Source organism: Mus musculus, chromosome 4 (assembly GCF_000001635.26).
Source record: "Mus musculus strain C57BL/6J chromosome 4, GRCm38.p6 C57BL/6J".
Lineage (NCBI taxonomy): Eukaryota > Metazoa > Chordata > Mammalia > Rodentia > Muridae > Mus > Mus musculus.
In genome coordinates, this window is record NC_000070.6 from 46,786,176 (window position 1) to 46,814,078 (window position 27,903).

At 50.2% G+C, this 27,903-nt stretch overlaps 1 protein-coding gene across 1 annotated transcript in view; it reads right to left on the reverse strand.

Moving 5' to 3' along the window:
* Gabbr2 (gamma-aminobutyric acid (GABA) B receptor, 2) overlaps positions 1 to 27,903 on the reverse strand; it is a 329,397-nt gene that overhangs the window by 123,858 nt on the left and 177,636 nt on the right. Inside the window, exons 5-7 of the mRNA NM_001081141.2 lie at positions 17,884 to 17,949; positions 12,302 to 12,502; positions 1,254 to 1,490 (exon numbers count right to left, since the gene is read on the reverse strand). Of these exons, the coding sequence (NP_001074610.1) occupies positions 1,254 to 1,490; positions 12,302 to 12,502; positions 17,884 to 17,949 (504 nt within the window). The remainder of the gene's footprint in view (positions 1 to 1,253; positions 1,491 to 12,301; positions 12,503 to 17,883; positions 17,950 to 27,903) is intronic.

The following is a 27,903-nucleotide window of genomic DNA, read 5'->3' on the forward strand; positions in this document are numbered from 1 at the left end:
TGTAAGACCTGCCGGCCACACCACCAGTGCCTGAAAATGTCTTCCAAACTTAGCAAGAAACACACCAACCCTCCCCTCTCGTGGTATCCCATCATGGACTGATCTCTAATTGATACCCAGTTAGACAGAACAAGGATAACACATTCACCCATCCCTGCTTCAGACAAAGCTCCTGTGTTTGCTAGGAAGACCAGAGGCAGACAGAGTACCACGAGATTCCCTACACCCATGCCCAGAAGGCAGTGTCTTGTGGCCATGATGACGGAAACCAACATTTAAGTCCCAGCTCTTCCTAGGGTTAGCTTTCTACTTCAAAGCTCTGAGTTCTAGGCTGATCATCTTTAACAGGTATAGGAACAGCAACTGCTCCTCTCATGGGGGCATAAAGATGCAACAGGACCAATAGGAATAGTACCAAGAGCTGGCATTTCCTGGGTTTCAGCCCTAGATATACACAACTGGGTAAGATCTATACAATGTGCAGGGCCAAGCCCACAGTGAATGTTGGGGATCTATTGAGCATTATGGGTGCTAATTTTCCAATGTTCATGTAAGGTATGTATTACCATCTGCATTTGCCAAGTGAGAAACTTGAAGCTCAGACCAGGAAATCTCCCCAGTCAATGTTAGCGGCAGGTGACACATGAACACCTCTTTCTTTCTTGTGCTAGAGATTGGACCAAGGACTCTAGGAATGTTGGGCAAGCATTCAATCCCAGGGCCATGTCCCCAGCCTTCTTTTTGCTTTCAATTTTGAGACAGTCACACTGAGTTGGTCAGGCTGGCCTTGAATTTACTCTGTATGGCAGGCAGGTCTTGAACTTGAGACCTTTCTGCCTCAGTGTCCCAAGTAGCTGGGATTACAGGCTTGCACCTCCAGGCCCAACACAATGACTAATCTCCACAACTACTTTGCAAACAGAAGCACTGTCCCCATTCAGTTCAAAGAACGTCACTCATAAAGTGGAGATGCAGGATTTGAACCTGAATTTGGCCCACCGTACCCACAGCAAGTACCCTTGCTGGTACTTTTTCTTTCTTATTGGTGAGTCATGGAAATGTTTCCCCAGAGAAAGAGCTCATCCCATCCCAGTCTTGTTCCCAATCCTCCTCCCACAGTCCTGTGGCTCACAGGAAACCCGAGAGAAGAAAGCACACATCAACACACATCACCAGTGCCTAACGGTCCCTCTTTTGACCTTGTATGACTCCCTAGGGCACCGAGAAAACAGCCCAGCAAACTGGGGACTGACCGTGACTCCGAAGAAGTTGGTTTCGTTCATGGCGTTGAGGATGATTCTGCCCAGGGTGTGGTCTGTGTAGTTGAAGTCCTGGATCCGCTGGTGCCTGCTACTGGCATGCAGTGTCTCCATGGCCCTCTGCAGGGTCTTGGCGATGACCCAGATGCCATCGTAGGCATACCCATGGAACTTGCTGGGCCCTACACCCGAACGCTTGCTGTTGTATTCTCTTTCGTATTGCTGTGGAGTCTGGAAACGCAATGGGGAGGGGGACATGGAGTTACAGCAGGCACAACAGGCACATGGATACTCTTCAGAGTCTGTTGTGTGCCCATCACAATGCTGGGCTCACAGTCCATCCTGTCTCTTCATTCTGCAACGATTTCCTAATGTGGCAGCCATTACTGTCTCCCCTTTTACAGATGTGGACACTGACTTGCTCAGGTCCCAGAGTTGGTGAGTGACAGGGCTGATCTAACCCAGCCTGTCGAAGCTGAGGGTGTAATATACACTAATCATATCTCCCCCTGATGTTTGCAGGGTCTGGAAGAATTCCTGGCTCATTTACTGAACCTAAAAATTGAAGCTGTATACAAGTTGACAAAATATCCAATGGTTAATTTTCTATTTCCCGCCAGAATAATCATACATTCCAAATGATTTGAAGTGCTCGATTTGAATTCAGCACTGGGGGTTCTTCTGGGAAAAGTCAGCCTTGCTGGGCAGTCCAGGCCCATCAGTCCCTTCCCTTTCCACTGCCTCCAGCCAGCAGCTCATGGGTTCTCTCTGTCTTTTGCCCTCACCCTCAGAGACCTCTGGACCATCTCAGAGGTGTTCACCCTTAAGGACTGGAACCAAGCAAGGCCACAGGTCCCAGGCTCTGGAAATGGCCCTAGGATATGGGCAGGGAACTCAGAGCATGGGTTAGAAGATATGTCTAACACTTTGCCTTCTGATATGATGCAGTCATTTACTAAGTTCACAATCCAGATCAAGTTGCAGATCAAGTTACAAAAAAGTATTGCAACCCCCTTCAATGTTTTAGGCTTATGACTGCTTCTGTGTTGGGCTGTGTTCATGGCTATCCTTGGCTGCATGCGTGTTAGATATGCTGAATTGAGATTTTAGAAGGTTCTAGCTCTATCCTCACAGTCCTGTGATTCTGAGCCTTGATGGAAAGGCCATCTTGGAACACAGACCCTGAGGCAGATCCAAACAAAGACGATCTGTATGTACCTTCTACTTGTCCCTTCAAAGCTACAGCAGGGACTGTGAACAGCTTGACACTGAACCACAGATGGTCCCCTACTCCTTGTTGAATTTTATGAGAGAATCCACTGACATTAACATCCTGATTGGCCACAATTTCCTGACATTGCTTTTTGACTCTGGTGCCTGAGGTTGTCCTTCCATGTGACATCACGCGGGGAACCTATGACCTCAGCCTCCTCTCCACGAAGCGTTTTCAAATCCTCTGACCTCCTCGGTGGCAAATGTTATCATAGCCACCTGGGAAACCCCCTGAGGGTCAAACCACACAGAAACTGGATCCCTTGTCATTTTATGCTCAGAACGTCCCAAGAGGGTCACATGTGCCCTCTGTACAGCCCGAGGGTCCGAGGGTCACAGTGGTTGCTGCAAGCGTGTGAGTGGTGCATGAAGTCAGATGGGCACCTATTCTGTTGCTGCTCACTGGCAGCGAGGTCATCACTGCTCATGGGAAGATCAATCGCAAAGCTGTCCTTAGTCAGTAGTCAGGGAAGGTGGGTCTGTACTTTCCACGGCAGCGGCTTTTGCATGCATGGAGCCCACCATCCAAAAAGTAGAGTTTTTGGTAGAGTCACCCAGACAGGTGCCCAGGAGGAGCCCAAACCAGATGTGACTCTTGGAGGATTTCTGTCTGTACAAGTGGAATATGTCCAGCAATGAGTCCATGGCTCTCCCTCTAGTCTCAGGCTCTTCTGAAAGCCCAGGCTACCCTTTAACTGTCACTCATCTCCAGCTACCACTTTTATATATGTCTCTCCAAATCCAAGCAGAACTGACTTCACACCAGGCCTTTGGACCAGCTTAGCTCCTGCATCCACACCCTACACAATGAATCATACAACATTCCTGTGTGCTCTGGTCTGTCCGGGCATGGCTACAGAGTGCTGGCACCTTCTTCCTTGGCCAAGTTCACTCTTCCTAGGGAGCTGTCCAGAATGGTGTGCTCTCTCTTCTTCTACCCTTCCAGGTGCCTAGATTACATGGAGTTTCCTGGTACCCTAGGGCTTTTGCACTGGCCATGCCTATCAGACTCCCCCTCCACCCCAGCTTGGTGTGCTACATAGTCATAGCATCACGATACTGGGATAGGTCTCCTAAGCCAGCCTTTGCACACATAGGAACCTCTATTCTTTCTAGCACTTACCATTCCTATGTGGCCTGCTGTTTGGCCTCTGTTTCTGCATACCACTAGCGCTGGCTCCACGGGCTCACTAAGTGGTCCCCAGAATCACATGACACATAGAACTCAGCCTTGCTGTCTGCTAAATGCCTATGCACACATCACAGGGATAAATGCATGGACACACAGGGGCATGCTTATGGATAAACCATGGGGCTGAATGTAGAGCTTGTCATAGCACGGGGTTAAATGATTTTCCCTGATACTGAAAGGTGCCATGCCCCTGTGTATGAAGGGATATGTTTACAAGCATATTTAATAATAGGTGTCTTAATAACCTGTGTTTAATTGTCAGTTTTTCAAGAAAAAAGTATTATCCTCTCTTATATTTGCATTTTTTTTCCTATCTGGTAGAATGAACTTCTTTCAAATATTGACCAAAAGCAGTTTTTACTTCTGAGGTAAATTTCTTCTTTCCACAACATTGCTGCAGTGATGCCTCATCTTCCAATTTTTAAAATAATATTGCTTTTTTCCCCAGGTTTTTTATTGCTTGGTTATCTGTGGATGTATGTATGTGCACTTGTGTGTGTGTGTGTGTCTGTGTGTGCTTGCACTGAGTACTGATTCCACAGCAATTCTACCACAGGGATACCCCTCACCTCCTCATCCCTCCACACTCCCAGGCATTGAGTGTGCAAGCATCCTACCTCAGCTTCCCCAGAGGCTGGGGCTGTAGGCCTGAACTGCCATAGACAGATTTAAAAACTTTAAACACGAGTTGTGATTTGGGTTTGCATGATGGTTCGTGTTAATTGTCGATTGACAGGACTGTGAACCACCTGGCAAATGGGCCTCAGGGCGGGCTTGTGAGGGTGTGGGAGGAGCACCCAGCTTAGTTGTGGGTGGGAGCACTCCCTGGGCTGGGATCCTGGGCTTGGGGCGGTGGGGCTGAGCATGTATTCATTGCTCTCTTCTCCTGGCTGCGGATGTGGAGAGGCAGCAGCTTCAGCGCCTCACCGTGACTCCCACCATGATGGACTGTGACCTGGAGCTGAGCCAAAATCAACTTTCTCCTCCGAGTTGCTCTTGTCGGGATGCTCTGTCACAGTGACTAGAAGAGAAACTAAGACTGTCTGTTTCTGGTGGTTAATTTAGCTCTTGGGTATTTTTAATGTAAAGCTACCTAGATGTGTATCTCTGTATTAACTGCTTTCCCCTCACTTTGCTTCTTGAGGCAGGGTTTCTCTGTGTATTCCTGACTGTCCTGGAACTAGCAAGCATAAGAGGAATGAGGAGACCTTTTGACCTCTGTCTTCTTGGATTTCCCTCCCTACATCTGCTCTCAGATACACACAAAGTCACTGGAGGGTGGGGTGTCTGTGCTGGTCAGCTCTCTGCAACTATAACATAGTATATCAGCTTAAGAAAAACCTTGAGAAAAAGAAGTTTTGGTTGGTGATTGGCAGGCCTCATTATTTTGTCCTGGGGTGAGGCGGCTCACAGGTGGGGGTGCGTGGTCAACAACACCACTAGCCGCATAGTCCAGGGAAGGAGAAAGAGGAAGGAAGCTGTGTTCACAGTTCTCTCCCAGGGCTTGTCTCCAGTAACAATGATGTCTCACTAGGCTCCAACTCCCAACGGCTCTGTGACCTTCCAACAGCGCCCTCCTTAGGAGCAAACCTTTAACTCATGACCTTTGGGGACCTGCATCGAGGCCACGACAGCACGCATCTAGAATGTCATTTAGTCAACCTCATGGTTCAGTCAGGTGATATTTCTCTTCATGTCCTAGGGCATATTTCAAGCTGTCTGGGATCCTCTAAAAGTGAGGAGCTGTTACAGTTTGGATTGACAGTGGCGCCTGTTCACTCACACGCTTTAATACTTGGTTCCCAGTTGGTGGTTCTGTTCAGGGAGGCTGTGGAGACAGTGGGAGGTGGGGCCTTTCTGGAGGAAGTGAATGGTTTAGGAGGTGGGCTTTGTGGCTTATGGCTCTGCCCACTTCAAACCCAAGTCTCTCTGTGTTTCCGGGTTGGCAGCCAAGATGTGGACAAGTGGAACAATGGGTTCCCAACACCACAGCTGTAAGCCACTCCGGCTGCAAACCCTTCCTCGTGATGGAGCGTATCTCCTTAAATCATCAGACAAAATAGATATCCCTTTCCTTAAGTCTGGAATTTGTTCCCAGCAATGAGACGGTAACTATTGCAGGCTGGGATGGAGAGCTGAGGTGAGCAGGCCCGGGGTGGCCTCAAGAGCGGGTCATTGCCTGAATAGTTTAACTTTCTCGATGTAGTGTGTGTGTTTGTGTGTGTGTGTGTGTGTGTGTGTGTGTGTGTGTGTGTGCACCTGTGTGTAAGTTCCATAAAAGGATTAAGATCATACAGCCTATTTGATTTGGCCTTGGGACTGACACAGGTCCTATGTCTACTATTTACATGAGTCACTTAGAAATTTCTATTTTTTCCTACCTTACTTTTCTACTTTTGTTGTCCCGAGAGATGAGATGCAGGGAAAGAGCCATGGAGATGAAGGGCTTGGCTGTCCTCCGTGTTTCTAAGAGCAGAGGCTTGGGATAGGACCGGGGTTAGGTCTCGTTGCCTTTTCTACTGGGTCACATCCATTCACCATGCTCCCTAGGGATGCCAAGGCCATCATAGGGCAAGTTCTTGTGAGTGCCAGAGACCAGGCCTCCACTGGCTAGCTGACAAGAAGTCAGGGCACTGTTCTTCCAGAGGTTATATTTATCCCAGGGGCTAGAAGTTTCTGAGAAATAACATTACCTAGATGTCTCCTCTCGCTCCCAGGCTGGGTTCAGTGTAGTTAGGGAGGCAGTTTTTAGGGCTTGGATCATACTTTCCTTCTGGAAATGTGTTATAAGAGTGGCTAATCTCTCAGGCTAGCCTGCAAGGGCTTGCAGAGCTAACAGGTGGCCCAGTGCTCTGAGTCTGTGATTCCAGCAGAGCCATGCTGGCATGACTCCCGTGGATCATATGTTTGACAGGATGTAGGCTCACCCATGTTTATAAGGGGTTTCTAAATTGGGTTCACTGAGGCGAGAAGTGGGCAGCACCATGGCACGGGCTGGGGGCTTGGACCGAAGAGACAGGAGGGAGTGTGCCAGCTTCATCTCTCTCTGCTGCCTGGCTAGAGATGCAGTGTGAACAGCTGCCTTAAACTCTTGTTACCATGACATCCTTGCTCTGATGGACTAAACCCCAAACTGCGAGCCAAAGAAGCTCTTCTTTTTCCTTCCTTCCTTCCTTTCTTTTTTTTTTTTTTTTTTTTTTTTTTTTTTTTTTTGGTTTTTCGAGACAGGGTTTCTCTTTATAGCTCTGGCTGTCCTGGAGCTCACTTTGTAGACTAGGCTGGCCTCGAACTCAGAAATCCGCCTGCCTCTGCCTCCCAAGTGCTGGGATTAAAGGCGTGCGCCACCACGCCCGGTTCCTTCCTTCCTTTCTTGAATTACTTTGTCATATACTTTTTAATGATGAATCTTGCTTCCTGGGAGAATGCATCCTTGTGGACAGATGGGGAAGGGACAAGGACACACTTTTTTTATGCTCTAGCACACACGCACACATAACACACACACATATACACACACTCACATGCATCTGCACACACATGCACTCTCACACACAAGCACACATGCACACACACTAACACATGTGTATACACACATTCATACACGTCCAAACAAATGCACACACATGAACACATACACTAACACACAAGGACACACACACACATGCACCCATACACTCATACATGCATACATGCACACACGTGCACATACATCAACCTGATCAAAGTATTAAAAAAAAAGCCAGTTGAAGATCAAAATCAAAATATAGCTAGAGAGAAGAGACACATCACTGGTAAAGGACCAATGTGTGACAGCTGGCTGAACAGAAATAGTGAAGCCAGGAAACAGTGACATCATAAGCGTGGACTGGAAGGAAGGCAGAAATGGCCCTTTCAGTAAATGGTCCTGATAAGTCACCCGTCATATGGAAAACAAAACAAACGTTGCTTTTGTTTTAGATGTGCGTATAATCATTTGCGTGCATACCTTATATGGAAACATGAAGGTACAGAGCAAACCTGAAGGTCATGGCGGAAGGCTGAACTGCCTAACTGTCGAGGAAGGGCCCAGTGCTCACCAGGACACAGCACTGAGCACCTAATGAGCGCAGCTACATTAAAATGAAGGCCTTCTATCCATCCAAAGACGCCAAGGGAGTGAGAGACAGGTCACAGAGTGGGGGAAGAAGAGTCCCACACAGACCTCTCAAGGGAGTCTCAGGGAGAACCCAGAGGGGATTTCTGTCTCCTGGCCACCAGTGGGCAAGGAGAAAAAGAAAAGAGAAAGACAATCAGGCAGGGACTCCAGGAGAAAAGTGGGTGAAAGACCCAAACAGCGATCATAAAAGAGGCTGAAAAACAAAAACAAAACAAAAACAAACAACAACAACAATTAAAAAAAAGATAGGAGAGACTGGATGGTACTACCTTGGTAAGACTGCTTGATGAACAAGCACAAGGACTGGAGTTCGGTCCCCAAGACCTACATAAATATCCAGGTGTGGTGACACCTACTTATAATCCCAGCACTAGGGAGGCAGAGACAGGTAGTCCCACTGACCAGCTAGTCTATCTTATTCAGTGAACTCCGGGTGAGACCCTGCCTCAAAGGAGGTGGATGACATGCCTGAAGAACAACACCTGAACATACTGGGGACAACATGTTGTCTCCCTGCCTCCATGTGCACACTCCTGTGCATATGGGTGCACACATGTATAAAAAGGACAAGAAAGTGTCCAATCCCGTGAAGTAGTCAGGGATGGCAAAGTAAGACTCAAGTGGGATGCCACGCCCCACCCACAAGCTTGGCTAAAATTAAAAAGCTGACAGCACCGAGTGCTGACAGGGCTGTGCACAGGCTGGAGGTCCCCCTCACTGCGGGTGGGTGTGCAAGTCAGTAGAACCACTTTAGAAAGCTGCTTGGCGGTGCCTGTGAGAGCCCACAGATGCCCATTCTGTGACTCAGAAGTTCCACCAGACTCCGCACCCAAGCACGGGGCAAGCAAGCCTCCATCACAACACAGCAGATAGGAGCAGATCAGAAAAAAATGCACATAGCAGCTCCACCCAGAGAACATAAAGCAGTTCTCAGAAACGAGAGAGAGAGAGAGAGAGAGAGAGAGAGAGAGAGAAGCAAAAGCCACAGGATTTCCAGCCTGAACCGACTAACGTGACTAAACTCTGATTTACAGTCAGTCCAGTTCTAATAACAACCAGAGTAGGTCTGCATGCAGGGTGTGTGAACAGTTGATGTGATCAAGCACACAGAAATGCTGCAGGGGAGGGGCATCCAAGCCACAGGTCCAGCCAGAGACGCACACTGATGACTCTTCCACACCAAGCCACACAGAGGGTCTGCTCAAGGTAGGATGGAGGGATTTGTAGGGTAACATCATGAAATACTATGCAACACTGAACATGAAACACCTTCCATGTCACTCACTCATATGTGTTTCAGGAAAGAGGAAAGGCCCACAAGACATCAGGCATTCAAAGTCCAGAGCGGTGACTGTAGGGCAAAGGAGTCAGAGAGTGGCAGCTGCTGCTAGAGCCATTGGCTGGGAAGAACATTCAGAGAACTTCTGGGCTACCTTCATCTGTTTTGTGCAGGCTCACTCTCCTTAGCCCACTGTTGTGGCTGTGAGCTCTGCCCCATGAACCTCGAGCCCAGCCCTCAGCCTGAATGTTAATGAGCACTTTGGGGGCAGACTAAGAAATTCCCACTGTGCTACCTCACTAAGCTGTAGGAGACATCATTACCAGTACCCCAGGTAAGAAAAGGGGGGGAGGTTAAAAGACATTCCCCCCTGTCAATCATAGGCTCACCGTGTAACAGCCAACAAGCTATCTGTGACTTCCATGAGATTGCTTGGGTCTGTTTCCAGCAAATGTCACCCACGGCCTTCCAGGCCAACCTCACTAAGGGACCAGAGACCTGGATCTTCTCTCTGAATCTCAATGTCTAGAACGGAGTTTTCTTTCCAAGGCTACACATCAAGATGGCCGCCAGAGGGCCAGGGGGCTCATTCTAATTCCAAACAACACAGAAGATGAATTCCCTCCGTGGCAGGTTTTCTGGAAGTCTGAGGAACGTTCATCTCTCTCACAGGCCACCCTAAAACCCCGGCCACAGCTGGCTTGTGAAGCTAGAGACTGACCATTTTCCAGTCAGAACCCTGTTGCTGGGGACCAGGAGGAGGGGAGAGAAGAATGTTGCTATAGACACAGCTACCTGCCTAACCAGCCAGTGTGTCCCCATAGGGCACCAACCTCCTCCCCCTGAGCTGGCTACTCTACCCTGCACTGTCTCCCAGGGCATTAGTCATATGGAGCTGTGTTGGGTGGGGCATTAGCACTGTGAGGCTGGCTCCTGGATTCCCCTGCCTTTCCATGCCCTTCCGTGCCTCCGTTTCAGAGCATGGGGTGGGCATAGTGACTTGCCCCTCCAAACCTCCCACCATTTCCCATCACTGTGTGTCAACGGGAAGTGTCAGGACTCAAGGGCCGCAGCCCATGACTGAGTCCTGCTGGGCACAGGAGGCCCTCCCTAGGTGTGTTGGTTGGTTTTTTTGTCAACATGATACAAGCTCAGGCCATCTGGAAGGAGGGGACATCAATTGAGAAACTGCCTCAGATTAGCCTGTAGGTGAGTCTGTGGTGAAATTTCTTGGTTGATAGGTGTGTGTATATATATGTGTGTGTGTGTGTGTGTGTGTGTGTGTGTGTGTGTGTGTGTGTGTGTGTGTGTGTATGTGTGTGTGTGTATGTATGTGTGTGTGTGTCTACTCTGGATGGCTCCACCCCTGGGCAGGGGGTCCTGGTTTGTGTAAGAAAGCAGGCTGAGGAAGCCAGGGGAGCAAGCCAGTCAGCAGTACCGTATGGTTTCTGCTTTAGTCCTGCCTCCAGGGCACCCTCCCTGGGTGATGTCATGCTTTCAGATGGACATCAAGACCCTTTAGATGTATCACCAACCATGTCACTTAGCTTCCCAGGGCTCCTGTGGACCATTATGGCTTTTGTTGCCCGAGGCTTGGTTTGGTTAATATCCTGTTGTCTGCCTCTGGGGATTTTTTTCCCCTTAGTTTTTGCGTTTTTCTCAAACTTCGCTATTTTTAAATTAAAATATAGTATACTCTGGATCCGAGACTCTTAATAACTTGCAAACTTTGACACCCATAAAAATAACATTTACCCAAATGAGAGTTATTTCTGCTCATTCCTCAGTGTCTCACTTAGTTTTTTTTTCCCCCTGCACACATCGATTTTGATAGAAAAATATTTCTTCCAGCATTTTCTAGCCAGGTGCCAATGTGATCTAAGGAGCTGTTTACAAAACCCGTCCTAATGATTTGCTAGGTTTTTGACAAACCAATAAATCACTGGTAGAAAGGTGGTTCTGACTGGGATTAAATAATGAATAAAAACATTTATCTACACTTGGTTATAAAGCTTCCCTAGGAAATGGGCTAGGTCCGTAAAAGCCCGAGGTTGAAGGTATAAACTCCTGGCACACAGTGACCATGGTGGCCCCGGCCTATAGTACCAGGACTGGCGAACAGAGGTGGGTAGATCTCTGTGAGTTGAAGGGCCAGCCTGGTCTACCAGATGAATTCCAGGCTAGCCAGGGATACACAGTGAAATATACCGGCATGCACACATCCACACACATGCACACGTGCATGCCCCGGGCATAGACAGGTAGGAGAGGCACATTCAACACTGCATGGGGTTTAGTGGCTGGCCAGAGCAGGAGTGGTGGATCTCACAGTCACCTTAGCTGTGGCCTCTTGCTTTTCACAATTCTTTTTTTTTTTTTTTTTTAAAGACAGGGTCTTTTTATGTAGCTTAGGCTAGCCTGAAATCCTTGTGTAGCTAAGGTTGGCCTGGCATTCCTGAGTGCTTGGATCACAGATGTGTGCTGGCCAGCTATGGTCTTCCATATCATTCAGACAGAAGCAGTGGGGGTTTGCATTTGCAATCCCTGTGAGGCATCAAGGCAGGGGCATGACCCTAATGGTTATTGGTGGAGAGAGGTTTCAAGGACTTGCATCTCTTGAGCAAGGTCTTGCTTCCAGCACCAGGATGCGCTCACCATCAACTCTACAAGCCTAGGGAGGCAGAGCTCACTCAGTGGTGAAGGGTGGCTGGGCCCAGCCCTAGCTGGCTGACCTGCAACATGTCTCCCCAATTGCGTGGGTGCAGCTAATCTACATGGAAGCATCACTGAGTTGGGTATTAGGAGAGAGAGAGACACACTTTCCAGGCTGTTCCAAGCTGGAGGAGCTCAGGAAGGGACTTTGGCAGTGATTGGTGTCCCACAAGTTGGGGCTCTACCTCTTAGGTTTAAGTATCTTTCTTTTGTATCCTGTCTCAGGTGCCCCACCCCCACCCAGAACATTCACCTCATTGGATCCTCTTGCTTTCTGTCAGACAGGTAGCCACCTACCCTCATTTCCAAGTGTTGTTGCTTAGAGAAGCCCACTGATCTGCTAGGAGCATGCAGCAACCCCGAGGCACACTGTCAACATCTACCAACTCAATAAGCCAGGCTGGCCAGGAGGAAGGGACCCCAATACTGACCTTCCCTGAGATGGTCTTGATTTGTTTGGAGCTCAGGGGCTCGAAGTCCACTCCGATGTAGCCTTCCATGGCAGCCAGGAGGCTCCTGCGCAGGCAGCGTGAGGAGTTGGCCTCCACGTGCACCTGTTCCCACCACGCAGGCTCGTACCAGCCCGGGATGATCCACTGGTACTTGCTGCCAAACATGCTCTCCTCAAAGGCCTGTAGGAGGTGGATAGAGACCCAGGATCAGTGGGGCTTGGGGTGCCAGGAGAGGGTGCAAGAGCCACGCTTCCTCCTCCTAGAGGGTGTGCAGACTTCTGCCAGTCACCTCCTCTCTGCTACTCTGAGGACCCCAGATAGCATTGGCACATTAGGTAGGATAAAACAGGGAGGTCTGAGACCTGAAGAACACTGAGGACTCTGCTCATAGAATAGCCGATGGAAGGTTCTGGCATCACACCCAAGAGATGGGTGTTTCACCACGAACTAACTCCTTGGTGGCCTAAGAGAAAAGGGTAACAGGTTGTTCACAAAGCTCTCATTGCCCATGAGGAAGAAACACAGCATCTCTGGTCTTCAGCCCTAAAAGATGCCCTGCATCAAGGATGCCATCAGAGCAGTGGGCATGCACCAACATCCCCTCTACAACAGAGGTCTCAAAGCTGTTGAGCGTGGCCCAGCAGACATTTTGGTGCTTACAGAAGGTGCCACTGGCAGACAGCATCTTTGAACCATGGGCCACACACAGCGAGGCAGTGCCTCTGGCTGCACATGGCAACCTGCATCTTCTTGATTGATATTCATCTCTCCCACAGGAGGTGGTCAGAACAAGGCTTGCCATCCTCGTGCTAGAGATGGAGAAACTGAAAATCAGAGAGGTAAAGTGACTTTTCTAGGGCCACATAGCCAGTGAGGAAAGTCAGGCTTGGCCTGCTGACTATAAAGCTACAAAGCTTGCTGCTTATCAAATCCAAGGATGTTCTAATGTATCTTAATTTTCCATTGTTCTTACTGTAGCTACTTCATATCAGGAAGTACATGCATTCTGTGGCTTAGACGCACTCAAGTCAACTCCTCAGTACTGTCTTGGTCTGTCACACTAAGCTCAGGGTAACGTCCCCAGGTGACAGTCATGTTCCCAACAGTGACCAGATGCCCTAGACAGAGGTATCTATCTGCCTGTGTGGGGATGGAGACGGCCCTGGCACTGAGATGGGCTGCACTCATCGCTCTGGGAGGTGAGACTCTAACCTCCTGAGAAAGCCCTACTACACAGTGAGCAGAAGCCCAGAGCGTGGGTGTGGGTTGGAGGCTCCACCATGCAATCCCAGATCCCACATCTGTGGCCTTTACCTGTTGGTTCAGTGAAGGTTGGAAGAGTAACTGGGTACTAAGGAAAGAGCCCTTCAACCACCCCTGCTATGGAGTCTTCTGATATCGCTGAGCCCTCCCATTCTAGACACCATACTTCATACAGATGAAGCCCCGGCTCAACTTCCTAGAGACTATAATTCTCACTGTGCCTCATCAGAGTTTTTGGCGGTTGGCATGGAGAACTCGTCTTTCATGTGCATAACAGATTCACAGCTGGACAAAAGCCGGCAGCAGCTGGGAGCCTTCTGATCAGGGTTCAGTCTCATTGTTTACAAGGAGATAATGCCAGGTCCTGACCAAGACCAAGACTTGGCTGTGTTGTTTTGCTTTTGAAACAGGGACTCTGCAGAGCCCAGGCTGGTCTTGAACTTGGGGGGGGGGTTGATGACAAGTGGTACCATCATTCTGGGAGGGGCTAGACTTCTGAACAGGAAGTCCCCAATGCTCCAGTCATTCCATCTGTGGCAGGTCCTGTGTGTCCCCAGCCTCTCATCTGACACCTGTGGGGGAGCCTCCCCCCTACTGTCTGACCAGGGCCTGGTTTTATGTGTACTTGGGTTCTCACCCTAGGGTATGAGGAGTCTGCTGTTGTCTCCCCTGTGCTTATGAGACTGTCCGGCTCGAGGGGAGGGATTTCCTTAAACACAGCTGCTGAGAAAAAGGTGCAAGACTCTAGAGTCATTTTAAAGTATCCCCCCCCCACACACATATTTTTTTATTTTTATTTTTATTTTTTTGCAAAATAAAGCCTCTTTCTAGAAGCTTCCTGGATTTTAAAGGCTCCTGTTTACAGGGGAGGCATGTGCTTAGGAGGCACAGGTAATAAGAGAGCAAGCAGCCCAAGGCCTGGTTCTGACGCTAACAGCTGTTACCATTCACCAGGGCTGTGGGCTACACAGGGTACAGGAGGCTGCAGGGTCAGGGCACTGCATGTGCAGACCTCAGACTCGCATGGTCCACCCATCCAGCTCCTTGAGGAACTTTCCAGAAGGCAGCACAGGCGTGCATGCTCTGAAGCCTTTCCTGCCATGGTGTCCTGCCTTCCTCTCTGCCGTCCTTCCTCTGCAGGGCAGCCAGAGGTCATGAGGTCCTTGCTGATTATCATTCTACAAAAGTCTTGCTCATTTCAGCTCATTATTCCCTTGCACCTAAGGCCCTTGATTTTTCCATGTGGGAGCCCACGAGGCGCATGTGTGGAGTGGAACCATAGGCAGAAGCAGGCTCAGTCACGCCATCCACTGAGTCAGGGGAGCGACCATGTGTCCAGTTTCTGTGCTGGTCCCTGTGTGAAGAGCCACACTGTGGGATATGGAACACTGAGTGAGGCTGAGACATTTGTCTGTGTCCTTTGCCAGACAGAGGGTGGGTTTGCATCTGTTTCCCTGGGACTTGCAGGCTAAGCCAGGGCCACTCTACAGATGGCATCTGTACTGGATAGTCTTATGTCAACTTGACACAGGCAGGAGTCATCTGAGGGAAGGGGACAGCAATCGAGGAAATGCCTCTGTAAGAGAGATCCTGCTTTAGGCAAGCATGTACAGCATTTTCTTAATTAGTGATTGATGGAGGAGGGCCCACCCCATTGCGGGTGGTGCCGTCCCTGGGCTGGTGGTCCTGGGTTCTATAAGAAGACAGACAGAGCAAGCTATGAGCAAGCCAGTAAGCAGCACCTCTCTGTGGCCTCTGCATCAGCTCCTGCCTGTAGGTTCCTGTCCCACTTGAGTTCCTGTCCTGACCTCCTGTCCCCATGGTGACTAGTGCTCAACAGAGGCTGCGCAGTACTGACTGAAGCAGCTTTCTCTACTGCTTCCACCACACTGGCTCCATGTTTTCTATTGGTGGTGTGGAGGGGCAGGGGTCTCAGGACCCTCTGCCTGTTGGGCTATCCAAGGCTCAGGTCTGCTAGCCCCTCCAGCCATGGTTCTTGTTGGCATTAGTGACTGAACCACAACACACATATCTTTTAACAAAATCCAGTTTTTACTTTTTATTAGGTCTCCTTTTGCCTCCCTCCTCCACATGCAAGAGGGGCATCTCCCTTTTCTGCAAGGTCCTCAGCCACAGTAGTGATACACTTTCCTGTCAGCTGAGCAAGAGTATCTGGGGCGATGCCCCCACTCAAAGCCACACTCCCCATCAGGCAGACACAGCTGAGATAGTTGCTTGTATTTTAGGCAAGAGAGGTAGCAGAGATCAGAGATGTTCAATGATTTTCCTAAGAACACACAGCTGGCAGAGGGGGATCACAGGTTCTGAATCAATGCAGCAGCTAGTGCCGGCCCTACCCAGGGCTGTATATAGACTCTACAGTGGCTGGCTCCCAGCTCAGGAGCACAACATGGTGCTGCTTATCCCTGTCATGGTCGGGCCCTGTTGGCTGCCAAAGTTGTACTGGAGGGCCTTCTTCATTTGTTCAGCTATAACCCAACTCTAGGAGGGTCTGGAGGTCCCCCGCTCTGAGATCGCACTCCCTGTATCACCTGCACTTGCGATCCAGAGTGAGGACATTGGTGGACTCTCTAGGGCCATTGGTACTGACAGGCACTCTCTCCTATGACACAGACCATGTATGTCCACGTGGGTAGATCCCATCCAAGGGTCCAACTCAATGCTCTGAGAGCCTCCTCAATGGGTGAGCAGCCAGCCATGGCAGAAAACCCTCCCTGTCAGCATGGAGATTTCTCCAGCGCACAGGCAGGAGGGGAGGTGGGAGAGGAGGCAGGATGGAGCCCAGCCCAGGCCTGTGAATGTACCAAAGCAGATGCCAGGGTTCCTGGAGCCATTTCTCTCTGGCACAGGGCAAAGACAGGTTTCAGTCACACACGGTCTTGGGTTGGAGCCAGTACTCAAGGCTGCTGAGTGTGTTCACGGCACATGGGAATCGGCCTCTTTTGGGGGCGACGCTTTCTCATTCATCACTTTCTCCCAGAGTCCTTTGGTTTCTCAATGGACACTAAGGGAAATTGGTGAGCGAGTGGGTCAAGTCCAGCTTCTTTCTTGGGCCTTCTCCATGAGGGAGCTTGCTTTGCTGTCCCTCTGGATCCTCCTGGGGAAAACAAGGCGTTCTGATTCTGGAGATGTTGTTGAGTCAGTGCCGGCCCACTCTGGGCTTCTTCCTTGGGTTTGGATCGCACAGCCATCTTGCATCTCCTTGGGATCCTGGTGCCCAGCACCTCCCCCTCCCCGGAGGCTCCTCTCCTGAGGCTGTTACCTTTCATGAGCCCATCCATAGACAGGAGGAACAGGGCGTCTTGAAGCCGGGGCTCAGGCTTCATAAACAGAGCGTTGTCTCACTCAATGTCCTCCTGTGAGCTGTTGAGGTGGAGTAACCGCTCTCATTTTTTTCTGAGGTGTTCTCTGAAGCTGTAGGGGCCCAATGTCAACACTGGTGGCCAGCTGACTCTGGCGTCACCTCTCTCTCCGAGGCCTGGAAGTCTCCTCTGGGTCTGCTTCAACCTTTTTGCTTTGCCCCTGAGCTGGCAGGCTAGGGTGACCTGTGTGTCCTTGGTGTCTAGCCACTGTCTGCTGTCACTCCTGGGCCTGCTGGGTGCCTGTATGTCTTCATTCAGTTTCACCTTCTAGGTTTGTCCTCAGTCTCCTCTGTTTTTCCCACCTTGGCTCTGTCTGATGGATTTACAGTCCCTACATGCTTGCCATTCACACTCCAGCCAAGTTATGGACCAAACGGGCAAGAGAATAGGGAGCTGTGGCCCCCTCCACTAGAGGCCAGAGGTAGATGCTGACACATGTGACTCAGCTGTCATTTGGTGGACTTCCTTCCTGACCTGAGGGGAAGAGGGGAGCCAAGCACAGCAATGGAAGCAGACATGTTCCTCAATGGGACCCTTAACAGATATGTAAGAATGTCAGGAGTAGATTGCACCAGGAGTCAGGGCTCTGCCCTGTTACCTCTCTCATGACTGCTGAACAGGGGTAAGTTGGGTAAAGTATAAAAGTACTTGGTACCTGCTTTATATAACCTGTCTCAGAGGAGGCAGTGTATCCCCAGCTGCCAGCTCTGAGCCCTTCCTGTAGGTGCAGGGAAGGGTTGAGTCCCTTTGGGGTGTCTGGAGTGTCCCACAGAGACTCAAAAGTCCCCTAGGGCTGCTGTAGTACCTCCAGGTCCCCCTGTAACCACCCAGCTCCGAGTCCAGACTCTGATCTAGGGAAGCCTGACTCTCCGCTTGGGACGCGCAGTGAACCCAGGACTCCAAAGCCTCACTTACACAACAGAAGACTTTCGCTGCCATGTTCTGGTCAAACTGGCCAAGGATGATCCGCACGTCGTTCCCCTGTGGGCAGAAGAGGGTGTGAAGGTAAATGAAGAAATTCTCAGTGCCGGGACCAGGGGACCGTTCCATGCCCAGATTCACACCCAAGAGCTCTGCTGACAGGGAGGGAGGTGAAGCACCCTGTGCTGTGCACCCCAGAGACTGGTTAAGCTGCTCTGGGCTGAGCTGCAGTCACCTGCCCCGATTTGATGGGTGACTCTGGGGCAAGACAGCACACCACAGAATCTCCCTGATCTACCAAGGAAGGACACTGGGCTATCTTGAATCTCCTTTCTCATTTTACCTATAGGGAAACTGAGGCCACAGGAGAGTGACATAGCCAGGACCCCAAGCCAGCCATACTGTCCGTATGTTGTGGTCTTTTCTGTTCCCATGACAACCAGTCTCCTGAGATGTCCTTGAGCTCACAGGGCTCCCCAGTTCACAGCTTTTGGGGTACTTTGGGGTCATACTAATGTCTAAGCACCACCAATGAGCTGTGGGCCGATTCAGGGGTCTCTCTCATCTCATCTCAGCTTTACTTGGCTCCTCTGAAAGATGGGGACAGTGGTGGCACCTCCCTTGTAATCGGTTCTGGGATGACTGGGAGAAGAACCCTTCAAGAGGAGCTTACCACAGTGCCTGAAACACAGCACACACCCAGTGAATGCTAGCTATCTACTTGTCTGTAACTGCCCCAACCCATCTTTATCTCTGCCTGTAAACTCTACCTTGCTACATGCGGATCATCGCAGGGTGGTTAACATATATGTGTTGCCAAGAAAAGGACATGAAACTCATTCACCAAACATTTAACAAGCACCTGCCTGTGGGTCTTGGTCACTTTCTAGGGACTGGGACCCAGCCTGGACCCTTCCGTCAGGAGGCCAGCTGGGTACTGGTTGATGTCTGATCCTGCCCATGTGGCTTCCTGACCCAGCTTTGCAGGAGGCACCTGTTGGCCTTTGTCCTCTCCAGGCCTCTCAGGCCCTCTGATGGTGGGGGTGCCAGGAAGCATTGCTTCAAAGATGAGTTTTTAGCAGCCTTTTAAAATTGGAAAGTGCTGACTGGGAGGCCATCTTGCTCATCATGTGTATTAGCAAAATAAAGAAAGCCCTGTGCTAAAACTAGCCTTCCCTTGCAAGTAAGAATGGGAAGGAGAGGGGGCAAAACCCCTCCGCACTTGCTCAGAAAAAAGGCCTTAAAGGGTCGTTAGCAGATGCTGGAGAAAGGGAAGCCTTTGTCTCCACAGTCTGCAGTGCTATAAAAAGTTTCAGGCTGCTCCCATTCTGCCGATGGGCTCCCGGGAACAGGCTAGCCTTCCCATTATTGGCTGAAACCTTTTTACATCACTTGCAGCTAACAATGTCTGTCTGTCCATCTGTCTGTCTGTTTGCCTGTCCGTCCAAGCATTATTTATTCATCCGTCTTCCAGGTTTATTGTGCATCTGGATTGCTAACCCCACTTGCTAAATATGGTACAGTAAAACAGCCAATTGGGTTTCAGAGCCAGAGAAACTAGGTTCCGAATCCGGCTCCATGCCTGGGCCTTACTCTCCTAAGCCTGCATCTTTGTCACGTCTGAAACAGGCACTGTCTGACCTGTTCTCCCCACCCTGCCTGTGATACAGGTGGTCAGGGCTCATCACGACACAGCCTGCCTTCTGGTCTTCAGGATGCTATCTCTGGCTTCCTGTCACCCCTAATCCCTCTTGTCATCCCTCCTCAGCTTCAGCCTTTGGGACTCTATTCTGCCTTCAGTGTTGTGCTGTGCATCCTGACCACAGCTGTCCAGCCTGTGTCACTCACATAGACTTAGCCCTGCTTTCCATAGAACATGTCTATTGGTGTCTCTTGGCTCCTTGCAGCTCAACATGTCCCAAGCTGAACCCTCCTCTTTCTCTACAAGCCCCTTCCTCCTCCCGTTTGTGTCTCTGGGAACTGGGAGTGGCACCACAGCCTCCCACTCGCTGAGCTGGAGACTGGAGTCTTTTTCCACTCACTGCTTTCCCTCCCTCCCACTCTGAGCCTCAGCTTGCTGCTTCCACCTGTTCACCAGCTCCAGAGCCAGCCTTTCCCTGAGCAGCCCTATGCTCTGGCTTGATCAACACTCCTCTTCCCTTAGAGAATAGCTGGACCCCTGCCTTCACCCTACCGTGCCCAGTGGCCTCTACAGAGGAGGGAAATCCATAGCAAACTCCAGATCTGATGCAAGAAATCAGAGATGGCTCCCAAGCTAGATCAAATGCTCATTAAACACTCTTAGGAGCCTGAGGTTCTTCACCTACCATCTCCTGCAGCATATTTTCACTGTTTTTCTATGGAGTAAGAAAGAACTACCTGCAGTGTTCTGCAGACATGCCTCTTTGCCATTCATCCACCCACCTACCCACCTACACACCTACCAGTTTATCCATCTATCCACCTGTCTACCAATCTATTCATCCATTCATTAACCCATCAACTCATCTATCCGTCCATCCGTCTATCTGTCCATCAATACACTCATCCATTTGCACACCCACCAATCCACCCACCCATCTATCTATCTATCTATCTATCTATCTATCTATCTATCTATCTATCTATCTATCCATCCATCCATCCATCCATCCATCCACATGTCCGTCTGCCTACCCATACGTCCTCCCTCCTCTTTTGTACAAACTTACATCCCAAAGGTCCTTCTTTCTCTCTTTCCTCTCCTTAAACACTGTTGCTCATCCCTCGTCTTAGCTTTGGTTCCCTTACTTGCCATGTCATTGATTGATCAAACTCAGTGGCTATTCCCCACTAGGCTGAGAGCACCTACAATTGCCTTCATCATGGTCCAAATCCACTTTTATTTTGTCTTCCCCTGACTCAAGGGCAGCATGACTCCCCTCTGGCCCTGGGCCAGCACAGGGCAGGCTGAATACAGTGATAAGCATACATGAGGCCTGATGCTAGGAGAGGCTGCTGTCACAGTCCTGGAGCACCACGGTGGGCCCTTGGCTGCTTAGCAGTTGACAGGCATGATTGTCACTGTACTGACACCCTGCTAGTTCTGGGGCCTGGTACTGTCTGGGTTCACATGTCTGTTTCTCAAATGGACCAGAAGACCCACATCTTTATGGTGACCAACTCATCACCTGCTGACAGATAAACAACCATCTCTGCCACTCCATTTAGTCCAGTTAATGTCTCTGTTGCTATGACAACTATGCTGCAAGGACCACTTGGCTATGGGCTCTCAAGATGTCAGGTTTTGATAGGCCTGAGGAATCATAGATCTAGGAATTCCCCTTCCTAAAGAGGCCAGTGGCTTCCCTCAGCTGTACAGTATCCAGAGCTGGACTCTCCCTCTGGTACTCAGGACTCTCAGAGGGCCCTGAAGAGAGACACTGTTGGGAGTTAGGAAGCCCCTGAGTCAGAAAGCTATTCCTGTCTAGTGTGCTTCTGGAGAGTAGAGGGCCTGTTCCTAGCCAGGAGAGCAGGGGGAGCAGGAGCCAAGGTGGTTGCTGCCTTGAGAGCAGGTGAAGTGTTGGGTCAAATGGGAAACACGCATCTGGGATTAAGGCAGCATCCAAGGAGGTGTATGGAGAGTTGTGTTCTGTCACCTCTGGCCAGCGCCTCACTCTGCCAGGGCTGGAGCTCACCTTCCTGATCTTAGGGCCTGGAGCACTGAGAATCAGGTTCCATGGAGCAGACGTGTAGTCTCAGCTAAAGCAGGTGATCACACATTCAAAGCCGGCATGGGCTGTGTAGAGAGAGCCTGAAGCTCAGCTATATGGAGCTTGCCTAGCATGCTTGAGGCCCTAGGTTTAAACCTCTCTACTGAAAATTTAAAAAAAAAAAAAAAGAATGTGCAAGGAGAAAGATGCAGGTGTGTCCCTGAAGGAGACATTGACAGAACAAAGCTATGATCTGTGGAGAACAAGACCATGGCTGTCAACTGGACAATCCCAACCTTTCATGACCTGACTCTTCTGGGGCCTCCTGGAGGGTCCTAACACAGGAAGAACCCTCAAGTGCCATCTGGCTGGCAAGTGGCAGCTCAGCCCTTCCCTGAGAGAGACACCATTGCCATGCCCACCTTGAGCAACAAAGGCTCAAAAGATTCAGCAATGGATGATGGAGTCACTCTGGACCCCAAGTTACAGTGAGCGTGGATGATGTTACCATCCATTGGCCCTTCTTTAGAGAGTGCGTACAGCTAAAAGGGGAGGACCACACAGAATACACCAGCAGATAGCAGCTGTCAACAGACAAGGGGAGGAAACATGCCCTAGTACACATCTCAGATCTATAGGGTGTCTGTGGGCATTCTGGGCTAGCCCTCTTACTGCCTCATCTGGCTTCTAGCCTTCTCCTTAGCCTATAACCGCGTTCACACCATCCCCGGGCTCAGCTCCAAGAACTGCAGCTCTGGATTCCAAAGCATACTAGTGTGAAGTGGTGGCAGATGCCTAGATGCCACCTAAGTGTGATCCCAGACCCTCAGGGCTGGCCCACACATCCTGCCTAGAGCTCCCAGGCTGAGTAAAACAACCCCCTCTCCAATCCCCCACCCCCACCCCTGCGCACTGCCACCAATTGGCCTGGGCTGCAGAGCTCAGCATTAAGTCTGTAGAGCCACTCAGGGAGAAGTCAGTCAAGGTCATGGAGAGAATGGCACATGCCATCCTGAGTCATGAAAGAGGCAGAGACTGGGCATGAGTGCCCTGAGGTCTCAGCATAGCTTGGTACCCTTTTTAACCACTAGATTGTGGGGGTCTGTAAGGAAGGCCAAGGTCACTCGACAATGACCCGTAGGTCATCTAGAGAGTTCCGTAGGCCCCCTCCCTTTAACCACGGGGCTACCAAAACTCACAATTCCATGTGCCATGGTCTCTATGAGGTGCTGAAGGGACATGAGTGACTTAGCTACGAGAGACTGACCTGGCGTGGGCTGGAAGGGCCAGCAGAGACTGTCTATAAAGTCCTGGCTAAGACAGGCTTCAGAATGAATACGCTCATTTAACCAAAATCTGCCTTAGACCTTTTACTTCCTCCTCCCGCCAGACATACCCCTAAAGGCACAGAAGCAAGAAACACGTCCTCACATTCCAGGAAGAGTATGGAAACGGGACAGCCCACAGCAGCCCACCGGCAACGTGTGACATTTCTTTAATTCATGTATATTTAGCTTTCCAATAATATATCTGGCTTCACATAAAAATATTGCTCTTTCTTTTCCATGTCTCTGAGCAAAACTGGCCCCGGGGCCAATGCACGGTGGTTTCTCTTTGGTTGTGCACCCTCAGGGCTTGGGCAAAGCTATTTCCAGAGGTTGGCCTGGGCTTCCTGCCTGAACAGATGTGGGGGCGGTTGATTCAGGGAAAAGGAGGACAGTCTCTACCAAGACTTTCCTGGCCGCTCAGGGAAAGGAGAAACCAGTTCTGGCTAGGGCTCTTCCGTGGAGCAAAGGCTGGGAGGGTGCATCTTCAGGCTGTCTCATGTAGAGTAGAGCCTCCTACAGACATCCACATCCCAGAGACTGAGGGGATGCAACGCCCCATGGAATGAGGCTCAAGCTTTGGCAGTAGCTAAGGCGGCTCATCTGACACTGGATGACCTGGGCAGGACTCATCTGACATTAGATGACCTGGGCAGGGCTGGGCTGAGCTCCAGAAGGAATCAGCCCCGACATCATCATTTTCAATTGCCAAAACGTGTATTAGCTTCTAGCCTCGAGAAAGGCACATCTGTGTGATTTCCATACACATAGCCTTGTGTCATCCATCAGCCATAGGAAATGACCTGTGAGTCCCCACCTGAGTTGGACTCTGCTGTCCTCTCTCTTTGATGGGCCCAATGCTGGTTCACCTTTGTGCCCTCTCAGCTGCAGAAAGCTTACCAGTATTGGGCTATTTTTACGACTCATTCAAAAATAGGTTACTCTTTTTAGAGTCAGAGACCTGGTTCCAGCAGGTGTACCGAGTCTTTTGACAGCGAGACTCGGTGATGTCATCCACAATGTTTATACTTACGAACTGCACAACCTAGTTACCAGTAGACACTGCAGAAACCTTTCGCAATGTTCTAAAAAGGTTACAGTTTTGTGTCGGACCCCATTCATAGCGATCTTGGGTTGCATGTGCCCTGTGGGACACAGGTAGAGATCCCATGATGCCTTGTGGGAGTTCAGCCTTTAATAGGTACTTAAGGTGAGTACTGGGGATTCCTGCCAAGCCCAAGACTTGCTGACTCCCATGTCCCCCATCTTTTGCCTCCCCCCACGTGTGTAAGCTGCAGAGCTATCTCCTTTCTGATTTATTGATGAGAAGGCTCATAAGGGAAAGGATATGAGCATTATCCGGAATGTTCAAAGGCTATGGAAGAATCCCTCAGCTACCGAGGGGCAGATGGGCATGAAGCCGGGACCATGCTGTGTGGCTCCGTGCCCTCCTTCAGCCTCACCCCCACACTGCCACGTCTGTCAGGGTGCTGCATGGCCTCCAGCCTGGGTCAAGTTCCTTGAGCTGCATTTTCTCAACGTGTAGAATGGAGATAATAATACTTCCTATAGGGGGCCAGGTAGTAAATAATCTAGGTTTTTATGGGCAATTATTCTCTGTGGCAATTACTCTGTTTTGCCGCTGGAGCACAAAAGCAGCCCAAAGCAGTGTGCTAAATGAATGTGTTACAATAAAACTTTATTTATAAAACGGAACGGAGGGCCAGATTTGGCCCATTGGCCATCATTTGCTGGCCGCTACTGTATAGTAACTGGGAGGATTAAAAGAATGGATAAATCTAAGCACAAATCAAGCACTGGGTAGTGTCTGTCATGGGTGTTGAAGCAGAAGCAGGGGCTGAGGTCAGAGGACAGGCTGTGAAGAGATCAGAGGTGAGATCCCTGACCCCACCAGTGATGCCCACACAAGGTTGCTCTGTGGGCCTAGGGACCACAGGGAGCTCTCAGTCTCCTGGCTCTTCATGGCTTTTACAGGAACTCCTAGGATTATTTCAGAATGGGACATGCCATGGATTCATTTCTTGCTTCTCATCCTTTTCTTGGGTTTCCAATGTGACACCAGCCACCAATTCTTCAATCTTGGGAGTGCTCTGCTCGAGAGGACTGTCATAGGAGCTTATTGGGTGTCTGACAATAGCTGGGCAAGGAGCGGAAGGAAAGAAGTCCAGGCCTGCTTGGGTCAAAGCCTGCACTGAGCTCCTGTTTGTGGTGAGGAAGAGAGGAGCACCGTGGGAAGGCTACACAGAGAGGAGAGTGTGCTTAGCAAGCATTCAAATGCAAATGTCAGTTATGCCTGTAATGGAAAAAGAGAGCTAACGGGAGCTTCCTGTTCTGTGTTCCTCCTACCTTGGAGTCCTCCTGCAGGCCAGCTCTGTAGTTCACCAAGCTATCAACTGGAGTAGGGACAACCCACGTGCCTGGTCATCTCACACCACTGTCCCCTCATCCATAGCAGGCCTGCCCAGTGCCTGCTTCTTGATCCCCTTTGGCAGGATTCTGGGTGCGTTGTAGAAGACCTCTGGCCAGCCATTAGCCCTTAATACCTGCATCAGGATGCTGGGGTGGGTTCCATACTGCAGGAACTCAAGAGGTTGAGGCAGAACAGGCCATAAAGATCCTATCTCAAACAAACCAAACCAAACCAAACCAAACCAAACCAAACCAAACCAAACCAAACCAAACAACAACACACACACAAACAACTAAATACAAAACAAACAAACAAACACCCACACAACAACAGAAACAAACACAAAAACAACAATCTGGCATTTCATGTTGAAGTTGACCTCATTCAGGTTTCTGGTCAGAATTGCTGTTTGGTCTGCCATGGCCTATTTGGAGCATTGTTTTAAAGCTTGCTTTGTTTGGGCACATGGACCAGACTTTCCTTGCTGCTGTCTTCCATGTTCTGGCAGCTTTGGGTTTGAATACCACCATGTTGTTCCTTCAGCCCAGGTTTATCTTAGTGTCCTCTAGCTACAGTTTTAGATGTAGGTGGCGGTAGAGAGGGGTTCCTGGGTCTCACGCCAGCGGGGTTCTGACTCTCAGCTCACTTCAACCGTCCTCCTCTGTCAGGCTTGGCTGTGAACTTGCCTCTCTTGGGTCTCTTCTCTTACAGAAACCAAGAATTTGGTGTCTGTTTTTTCAAGTTTCCATTTCTCAGGCTCTGAGGGTGCACTCTGGATTTCACATCTCTGTTACTGTTGCGGTGCCCATTTCTGTACTCTATGGGAGGTCCCATGCTTTTCCCCATGTACAGCAATTGTTTAGACGGCTCTCTTTTCTGATTCTGCGGTCCCCACTTGCCTGTTTCTATCCTGACCTCAGCTATAAAGTGTATCATGGTTCCCAGCTGGCTCTCAGGACCACCTTCCAGAAAGGTTCCCTGTTGGTATGTCACGTGAGCCTCACACAGTAACATGTATGTCCCAGCTGCTCCAATAACCCTAGGGTTTCATGGTACAAAGAGGCTGGAGGGCAGCCTGGGTGTGAGAACCTTGGGGGAAGTTTGACTCCCGCCCCTGCTACAACCCCCATAGCTCTGTCTAGATTATTTGTGGGATTTATCCTTCAAGTTTGTACATTAACACATCTGTTAAAATGTGTCTAGGTGTCCTTTCCAATACCAAAGTGGCTAGGACACAGAGACCAGCTAGCTAGCCAGTACATACAGCCTTACATGTTTGCACTAATTGCATTTGATAGTTCAACAATGGTCAAATATGGGCAATTTCGTGGGATCCACCTTTGTTTCCTATGGTGCATGTTGGATGTGTGCATGTTTGTGTATGGGTGAGTGCTCACATGAGTGTACACGTGTGTTGAGGCCAGGGGTTGATTCTTCTAAGAGTTCTCACAGAACCTGGAGCTAGCTCTAATGACCAGTGAGCCCCAGAGATCCCCCAGTCTTTCCCTCCCCAGCACCGGGGTGACAGGCTCCCTGCCGTCAGGCCTGGGTTTCATGTGGGTTTCTGGGGATGGACCTGTGGTCCTTATATTTTACCAACCAAGCCACCTCCCCAGATCCCCCTTTCCTCTGTTGTCCCTGTTCTCTTAGTGCAGAATGTTCTAGAACCCAGATTCTGGCTGCGGCGTGAGCCGTTGCTCCTGGGGCGTCTATTTTGGTTCGTCCTCGAGCGTCCTGGCATCCTCTTATCCCTCTTCTCCAGTCCCACACCGTCATCTTCTCTCTCACAGGATTGATCGTGCTGGCCATTTCCGCCGAATTCTGGGAGAGCGGCTCAGGTGCATCCTCCACGCTATTGATTATTTTCCTCTTGGCCCTGGCTCTGCTCTCTGCTGCAGATGCCTGTCCCGTTATCGGATACTCAGCTTCTTCCTTGTCCTCTGTGCCCTGGCTTCACTTAGCCCACACTAAAGGAGAGACTCGCCCTTCTCCCAGCCCCCTCAGAACTCCCTGCCTGTTCTTCGTTCTATTTTTTCCCATGTTTCCTCTGTTAGTCTTTGCTGCCTAGACACTCGTGTGCAGCTTATTCAACAACTGAGTTTGGTTCTAGGTTGTGAGAAGCTTCTGGAAGCTTGCTTGTTAATAGGAGGCGGGGACTCTGTCTAACGTGGCAGGTTGTGACCCTCCAAAAGACGTGCCGAAAGTCTAACCCCAGCATTTTGGGATGGAACCCCATGTGAAAACAGTGGCAGAGGATTGGGCTACAGTGGAAGGGGTCCACCCAGCTTAGCATGAGGAGTGTCCCGATGAGGGGACGGTGTGGAGAAGGGAGGGGGTGCCACCAGAGATGGGGTTAGAACTTCGCAGCCACAGGCTATGATGCCAGAGTCTGAGAGACAGGCAAGCTCGGAGAATGCATGGTGCCACCCACACCCCAACCTCTGCCTGCACCCCAACATCTAGAACCAGGCCAGGGAGCACACACTCCTGCTGCTAAGCCACACACGCTGTAGCACAATGCAAACAGCCCCAGAAAAAAAAACCAGACATTGATTGCCTTCTGCCC